We start from the raw sequence: 9550 nt of genomic DNA on the forward strand, positions 1-9550 counted from the left end.
CCCTTAACGACCATGCCCAGAGTGGTGTGAAAGGAACACTACTATATGCTTTGTTTCTGAGAATGGAAAGGCTCCCATCAGGGGTAGACAAGCAAGGGGACACTGTTTACAGAACAGCCTGTGTGGTCTTTCTTCTTCTGAGATCAGAACCTTATATGTCCATAAAGACTTGAACCTCCAGATCAATCAGCACTTCTCATACCAGTTATGATTCAGGGCTTCTGCATACTGTTCAATGGTTCTTTTTTTTAGAGAATGCTTTCGGGTAATATATAATGTTTCAGACTGGAAAGCTGTTTGTGCATGTTAGTTATATCATCAGTTCATGATTCATGGCACTTGTTACAGCTAAACTTAGTTGCTATTAATATATAAACCTCTATTAATATGGCTTTGGTATACTGACAAAGTTATTTAAAAATACATTTAATTTGTAATTCACACTTCAAACATTGTTTTTAATTATATATATATAATTTTTTTAATAAAATGATAAAGTTATGCACTCACTAGTAGGCTATTCAAGAGCCAAGGAAAGTATTTTAATACTTAGTTTGTGATAGTCAAGCATTTTACATTTTAGAGTCATTAGAAAATTGTTATAAATGTTAAATGTTGGTGAAATGCACATAAATGTAGGTTATAAAACAACATTTTAAAAATATATATAACAAACAACTTCGTAAATATGTTTTAAACTACAGTTTCTTTTTTATATTCATTATTTTTTATGATCTCAAACATCGTTAATATGTTACTGACCCAAGCAGTCTATGATAGTTGTAAATAAGACTAGAATGTGGAAAAAAGACTAGGTCTGCCATCTTGTGGTAGATAATTTAGACCCAACTGTCCTTATGTGAAACGTTAAAAAAATGTTGTCTGTTATCCATCTATAATCTGTTTATAATATAAGAGAATCACGAGGACGGAATTGTAGTTTTTATTAAGTCTTATTTAATGCTCGTCTGACCTAAATATGAACAACTGGACCATTCTGTACAGAAGTTGACCTTGCATCTGGTAAGTGTAGCAGATACGTCACAGTGGGCGTGGTTACTGTACACACACTTCCGCATTACTGTACTGAACGGATTTAATGAAACTGGTCGGTTAAGTTCAGTTTCGGACTCAGTTTCGCGTTTCTAGAAAAAACTTGCCTCAGAAGCAGCTTTTTTATTACGTAAACAAAACTTGCAACCATTCATTTTTAATAAACAGATTTACATGAAGTAAATTTATAACTGGACGTGATATTATCAGCGTATAAATCAGTATTCAGTCATCTTGAAGAGTTTCTGCCTCATAACTGAAAGATGTTAAAAGCGGTTATCCTAATTGGGGGTCCTCAAAAAGGTGAGACATGTCTTATTGTTTTAACTGTGCGAATGTCATGAATGAAAGATGAATGACACCCTAACAACATTATCACATACGATGACGTGGCGCAAAGGACGTAGCTACGTGACAGCGTCCGATAGACTCAGATTAGTTGTACAAAATTAATCTGTCCTTAATATATAAGAGGCGAATACGGTGAAATATGAATATTAAAACTTTATAGAAAACGCATTTCATTAATGTGCCCTTTAGGTACCAGGTTCCGCCCCCTGTCATTCGAGGTGCCCAAACCACTGTTCCCCGTGGCAGGGGTTCCCATGCTGCAGCATCACATAGAAGCCTGTGCTCAAGTAAGACACTTTGATTATGTTTAGATCATATGTGAAGCATTAAAATAGGACATCATTCACAGTCATCAATATATGTTTTGAAACCATGTTTTATTCTCTTACAGGTTCCTGATATGAAGGAGATAATACTCACAGGGTTTTTTCAACCCAATGATGAGCTAAACCGCTTCATTTCTTCTGCCCAGCAGGAGTTTAAAATCCAAATAAGGTAGAAACGAGTTCAGATCAGTAGATATTTTTAAATAAGGATAAATTGAAACTGTTTTTGTCTCATTTAGGGCTGTGAAACGATTAATCGTGATTAATCGCATGCAAAATAAAAGTTTGAGTTTGCCTAATATATGTGTGTGTACTGTGTGTAATTATTAAGTGTATATAAATACAAACACATTCATGTATATATTTAAGAAATATTTACAAGTATATGCATTTATTATAATTTATATATAATTCATATTATATATAAATAAAAATATTTTGTACATAAATAACATATTTCTCTTAAATATATACATTAATTTATGTGTATTTATATATACACGTAATAATTACACACAGTACACACACATTATTAGACAAACTCGAACTTTTATTTTGTATGCGATTAATCGCGATTAATCGTTTCCCAGCCCTATTTATTATATATGTTGTCTCATAGATCTGATAGTGCTGTAATTTAAAAACTAGTCAGACACGTAGACTTAAACACACTTTTTTCTTTCTTTTTGAATTTGAAGGTACCTGCAGGAGTTTGCTGCCCTGGGTACAGGTGGTGGGATCTATCACTTTCGTGACCAGATCCTGTCTGGGGGTCCGGCTGCATTTTTCCTAATGAATGCTGATGTATGCTCCGAGTTCCCCTTGCAGGAAATGCTCCGGTTCCACCGTCAACATGGCGAGAATCATTGCGGAGTCTTACTGGGAACTACAGTAGGTTTAAGTTTAGTACATGAGAAAGCGGATAATATGATCTTATCTTGGGAATTTAATCCAATATCTTACTACTATAATATAATATAATATAATATAATATAATATAATATAATATAATAAATGTGATCCTGGACCACCAACCAGCCATAAAGGTCAATTTTTTAAAATTTAGATTTATACAAGCTGAGTACATAAGCTTTTGAAACTGATGTATGGTTTGTTAGGATAGGACAATATTTGGCCGGGATACAACTATTTGAAAATCTGGAATCTAAGGGTGCAAAATACTGAGAAAATTGCCTTTAAAGTTGTCCAAATTAAGTTTCCTAGCAATGCATTATTACTAATCAAAAATTAAGCTTTGATATGTTTACGGTAGGAAATTTACAAAATATCTTAATGAAACATGATCTTTTCTTATTATCCTAATGATAATTTTGACCCATATTGTTGGCTATTGCTACAAATATACCTGTGCAGTTTATGACTTGGACAGAGTCACATATAATATAAAGTACTGTTCAAAAGTTTAAATTGTTTTTTAATGTCTTTGCAAAAGGTTTTTTTGAATCAAAATACTGTAAAAGTTGTATTATGGATTGTTAAAATTTTAAAAATAACATTCTTTTTTAAATATTTTAAAATGAAATTGAATTTTCAGCATCCATTACTTCAGCCTTCAGTGTCACACAATCCTTCAAAAATCATTCTAATATACTGATTTGGGGCCTTAAGAAACTTTTTTTTTTAAGTCAATGCTAAAAACAGTTGTGCTGATTATTATTTTTGTGGAAACAGTGGTAAATTGTTTCAGAATTCTTTCTGTTTTTTCTGTCATTGCAGGCCAATAGAACACAGTCTCTGAACTACGGCTGCATTGTGGAAAACCATGAGACAAATGAGGTACTATAAATGAAGATGTACGAGATTGCTTCCTTGTTCACTAATTTATATGATCTGAAGGACAAACATTCTGTAATTCATAAAAGCCATTACAAACTTTTGCTTACTTATTCACAGAATATCACTAATTCTCTTTCAGGTGCTCCATTTTGTGGAGAAACCCAGTACTTTTGTAAGTGACATTATCAGCTGTGGCATCTATTTGTTCACACCAGATATTTTTGGTCATATTGGGAACATTTTCCAGAGGAACCAGCAAGAGAGGATCCAGTGAGTGTCACTGATAATTCAGCCTCTAAACCACTTCACCGGACAGATTTACGTGTATAATAATAGGTCAGTCTGACCTGTTTGTACTGAAATGAGTTACGTCTTTCCACAGGGAAGAGCTCACTAATGGCAAGCAGATGCCAGAGGTGATTCGGCTAGAACAGGACATCTTTACAACCCTAGCGGGACAGAAAAAACTCTTTGTCTACAAAACACAGCATTTCTGGAGTCAGATAAAGTCTGCAGGGTAAATCTGCCTTTCTCTCAATTTTTATCTCCCCTTTCTGCCACTGTTTCTTACACATGATGTTATATAATGTAATACAGGTCAGCAATATATGCGAGTCGTTTGTACCTCAAGCAGTATCATAAGACACATCCTGAGCGACTGGCTACAAACCAAGATGGAACCCCCAAAATTATTGGTATGGTGCATGTTTAGCTCTTTTAAGATGTGATTTTACACTTTACCTATGTAAATATATAACTCAATAGCTGTATTATATAATTACATAAAGCTAAAAGATCACTGAAAATTTGTTTTCCACCTTCAGGGGATGTTTATATCCACCCTACCTCAAACATTGATCCCTCTGCTGTGGTAAGTACTGTATTTACAGTACTGCTTGAAAGTTTGTGAACCCTTTAGAATTTTCTATATTTCTGCATAAATATGACCAAAAAGTTCATCGGATTATCACACAAATTTGAAAATTGACAAAGAGAACCCAATTAAACAAAGAAGATGAAAATATATACTTTGTCATTTATTAATTATTAAATTAATTAATTCTTAAATATTTTTGAGTTGCAAAAGTATGTGAATCTCTAGGATTAGCAGGTAATTTGAAGGTGAAATTAGGGTCTTTCTGTTCAGACGTGTTTTTAGTCAATAGAATGACAATTAGGTGTCAGTTTATGCCCTGATTTCTTTAAAGAACATGGATCTATTAAAGTCTGATCATGTTTGTGAAAGTGAATCATGGCACAAACAAAGGAGATCTCTGAGGACCTCAGAAAAAGAGTTGGTGTTGCTCATCAGGTTGGAAAAGGTTACAAAACCTCTAAAGAGTTTGGACAAATCCACAGTCAGACAGATTGTGAACAAATGGAGGAAATTTTAGACCACAGTTACCCTCTCCAGAAGTGGTCGACCAACAAAGATCACTCCAAAGCAAGATTTATAATAGTTTCTCAGGTTGCAAAGAACCCCAGGATAATTTCTAGGCAACTAAAGACTTTTCTCACATTGGTTAATGTTGAAGTTCATGAGTTCATCATCAGGAGAACAATGAACAACCATGGCACGGTTGCAAGGAGAAAACCGCAACTCTCTGAAAAACACCGCTGCCTGTCTGCAGTTTGATAAAGATCATGTGGACAAGTCAGAAGGCTATTGGAGAAATGTTTTGTGGATAGATGAGACCAAAATATAATATTTGGTTTAAACAAAAAGCATAAGAAGAACCTTATCCCATCTGTGAAACATGGTGGTGGTATCATGGTTTGGGCCTGTTTTGCTGCATTTGGGCCAGGACAACTTGCCATCATTAATGGAACAATAAATTCTGAATTACACCAGCAAATTCTAAAGGAAAATGTCAGGACATCTGTCCATGAACTAAAATCTAAAGAGAAAGTGGGTCATGCAGCAGGACAACGACCCCAAGCGCAAAAATCATTCTACCAAAAAATGGTTAAACAAGAACAAAGGTAATGTTTTTGAATGGCAGAGTCGATGTCTGGACCTTAATCTAATTAAATGTTGTGGAAGGACCTGAAGCAAGCAGTTCTTAGGAGGAAACATCAACATCACAGGGTTCAAGAGTTTCTTACTAAGGAATGGGCTAAAATTCCTACAAGTTGTAGTGCAGCACTGATCAGTAGTTACAAAAACCGATACTTGCAGTTATTGCTTCAAAAAGGGGTCACAACAGATACTGAAAGCACAGATTCACATTTTTTCGCAAATATTTAACACTGGATCTTTTTTCTTAATAACTAAATGACAAAGTATATATTTTTGTCTTGTTTGTTTGATTGGATTCTCTTTGTCAACTTTAGGGACTTGAAAATCTGATGATGTTTTGCGCTATATTTATGCAGAAATCAATGTTAATTTTGACAGGCATTTTTGATTTAGTCTTAGTCTTAGTCTTTATCTTGAGACTAAAATGCTTAATAGTCTTAGTCACATTTTAGTCATTTGAGTCTTTCATAGTTTTAGTCGACGAAAAGTCATTGCATTTTTGTCAACTTTTAATCATTACTTTTAGTCAAACTGAAGTTTCCAGCATTTATTGTGGTAGCTATTTTAGTCTTCAAACAAAAATAATCATGAATTCTTTAAACAACACTCAAAGCTTATGATAAATTTGAATCAAGGATTGAATTTGGGAAAACTTGAATAAATTATGACAATTTTCATTTTTGGGTGAACTATCCCTTTAACAGTATGGAAAAAGGAGTACTTATTATTATACTTGTACTTTATTATATAATTATTATAATTATAGTTGTTAATTTATATATATATATATAGAATTTATGTTTTTTGAAAAAGAGGCACAATAAGACAAATATGCTAGAGATACAAATTAAACTAATTTTTCAGATACAGTAAGTTTAATTAACATGTAGGCTATACATTTATTTAACATTTTTTGTTGGTTAACATTAATCACAGATAGGTATTTAATTAGGAATGCTGTCCATTTAAGACGGAAGGCACGCATGTAATATTGGGACATTCAGTTTTTACCCACCTGTTTATGTTCACTTAAATCATAACTTACACAATTTACATGAGATACTCAACATAATAGACATTTGAACTACTGTGTGTGCATCTGAGCACTGAGGACTGATAGCGCGCTATCAGAGAACAGAAGAAGTGGAGCCTGCGCAAGAGAGAGCACTTCTGGTGTTTGTCTATCAGCGCGTTTCCGCGATCCTGCCTTCACTAACTTTAATCGACAAGTTAATCGACAAGTTAATCGACAACAGATTGTGACTACCGGGGAAAACGGGACATCTGTTGACTCTATCCCTAGCCCTTCAGGTGCTGCAGCCATTGTTTCAGATCGCAAGTTTGCTTTTCTTTCCATTGCGGCTGCCATACTGAGACTAGACATGCAAACGCCCCTTATCCAGTTGCAATCTAATGACAGAGACGCACATTTTGAAAGAGGACGGTAAGCCTATAGGATGTATTTTCAATGTCCTTTAGTCCTCAAATAACATTCTCGTCCCGTCTCGTCTTGTTATCGAAGAGGCGGCATAAATTCTGTCATACTTTTTATCATCGGATATTAGTTTTAGCTCATCAACATCTTGTCTTCGTCACAGAAAAAATGTTAGTTATCGAATATTTTTTGTTGTCGTCTTCATTGACAAAATGAACACTGGCAGAAATATAGACATTTCTAAAAGGTTCACAAACTTTTAAGCAGCACTTTATATAAGTATATGTTTCTGTATTGTACTCATTTTCTTTCTTTCTGTTTAGTTGGGTCCTAATGTTTCCATTGGCAAAGGGGTGACCATTGGAGGAGGCGTAAGAGTGAGGGAGTCCATTGTTTTACATGGAGCTGTGTTACAGGTGAAGTGGGTCACTATTTTGTTCACATTTGCAACAACTGCAAACTGCTTTTAGAAAGAAAAGTGAAACTGATCATTATTAAATATATGGGTCTCTGTTTCAGGATCACTGTTGTGTGTTGAACAGTATTGTTGGGTGGGACAGTACAGTGGGGAAATGGGCAAGAGTGGAAGGAACTCCAAGTGACCCCAATCCCAACGACCCGTATGCCAAGATTGACAGCGAGACTCTGTTCAGAGATGGAGGTCTTACCCCATCCATCACCATCCTTGGTAGGAAGATCTTGCCTCTATTGCAATCTAGTGGCAACATAGATAACTTATATAATATAATATAATATAATATAATATAATATAACTATTTAAAAGATTTGTAATGTTTTTGAAAGAATGCACAACAACATTGCATTTATTTGATAAAAATACAGAAAAAACAGTAATATTGGGAAATATTATTACAATTTAAAATAACAGTTTTTTTTGTTTTAATATGTATTTAAAATTAAAGTTATTCATTTGATGGCAAAGCTGAATTTTCAGCAGCCATTACTTCAGTCTTCAGTGTCGTGATCATTCAGAAATTATTCTAATATGCTCATTTAGTGCTCAAGGAATTTTTTTATATTATCAATGTTGAAAACTGTTATGCTGCTTTTTATTTTTTGTGTAAACAGTGGTATATTTTTTCAAAATTGTTTGGTGAATTGACAAAAATACAGTATTTAAAATCTCTAACAATACAAATGTCTTCACTGTCACTTTTGATCAGATTAATACATCCTTTTTGAGTACTAATTTCTTGAAAAAGAAAATAGGATGCACTGGTTTGTTTACTCCAGAAGGTGGAGCTGTTGTTTAAGAAGTTAATATTGCATGCATGTAGGCACAGTTTTTCTACAACAGGAAGTTTGTCTGACCATCTATACTCTATATTTTTCTTCTAGGCTGCAATGTGAATATTCCATCAGAGGTCATCATTCGAAACTCTATCGTCTTGCCTCATAAAGATCTCAACAGGAGCTTCCAAAACCAGATTATCCTATAGAAGACACTTTCCTTTAATGCATTTCTGAATAAACACTGTAAAATAGGTCATATAGAAAGTAAATAGCCTAAAGATTGCACATAGTATTGTTTATTATTATTTAATGTTTATCATTGTGTATGTATTTGATAGTTACAGTTCTGAGAAAAGGAATCCACTTGTGTGGTTAAAATGTATTGCAGTAATAATATGGTTCATTGAGGTATTTTCCTGATTATTTTAGGGATGGGAATTTTGTATTTAATGGCTCATCCTATGTATGCCTTACATACACACAGTAACACAACACTAGATTTTAGTGTTATTTTACTTATATTTCTTAATTACAAATCACACATACCTGTATTGCCTTTTCATTAAATTAAGGAGTAAGCAAACAAGTATTTTTTTTTAGAAACTGACAGATTTGAAGACATATTTTTGGCAGGAGTGGAAAAGGATGGTGATAAGGTTTAGTTTTTTAACAAAAAAGGTTAGGGGTTTTTCATTATTCCTCTTTTCTGTTGCAATCATGTATTAAAATCACCAGATTTTACAACATGTGGAGTTTTATTATGACAAATTGATGAGTCCCCTTTGAGCACAAACTGAATTGCTTTTATATTTTATTTGATTTAGAAAAGATCTTATCACTTTACATTTCTTGGATGAATCTCTCTGGCAAAATGGCAACTTTGAAGAAGCAAAAATAACTTGACAGGATATATTCTATATAAGTATTATATTAATAAAGTATTACTACAATGTTATCATACAATATTTGTGTTACCAATTATAATAATGTCATCTTAATTGAGTTAGCGTGCGTCTGCAGAGTATCACAGTGGGAAAGCAATGGCAAACAAATATTGTTAAAGAAAAAAATAAGTTCAACATAAAATTGGTAAATGCACATTTTGCCTTAAAAAAATGTTTCTGGAGAGACAACATTCTCAAAGTTATTGCATAAGGAGACCTGATTTTCTGGGGGGAAACAATTGTTGGTAACACCATAATTAAAAATCTATTAATTTAAATGAGTTCTAACTGTAACTTATAAGCCTTTAAAGACAGATCTACCAGGAGCTGTTAAGTTGTTTATCAAAGATATATAGTTCTAATAAGCCTG

General features: G+C 33.5%; 1 protein-coding gene across 1 annotated transcript; it reads left to right on the forward strand.

Annotated features, from left to right (window-relative positions):
- The first annotated feature begins 1076 nt into the window (after positions 1-1076).
- gmppab (GDP-mannose pyrophosphorylase Ab) lies at positions 1077-9104 on the forward strand. The gene is made up of 12 exons (XM_051111492.1): positions 1077-1356; positions 1594-1691; positions 1796-1899; positions 2429-2621; positions 3468-3527; positions 3667-3797; positions 3910-4044; positions 4125-4222; positions 4352-4398; positions 7306-7398; positions 7502-7670; positions 8342-9104. Exons 1-12 carry the CDS (start codon positions 1317-1319, stop codon positions 8440-8442), a joined length of 1269 nt encoding a protein of 422 aa, XP_050967449.1. The 5' UTR covers positions 1077-1316; the 3' UTR covers positions 8443-9104.
- Positions 9105-9550: the final 446 nt, after the last annotated feature.

Source organism: Labeo rohita, chromosome 6, assembly GCF_022985175.1.
Source record: "Labeo rohita strain BAU-BD-2019 chromosome 6, IGBB_LRoh.1.0, whole genome shotgun sequence".
In the NCBI taxonomy this organism is placed as follows: domain Eukaryota; kingdom Metazoa; phylum Chordata; class Actinopteri; order Cypriniformes; family Cyprinidae; genus Labeo; species Labeo rohita.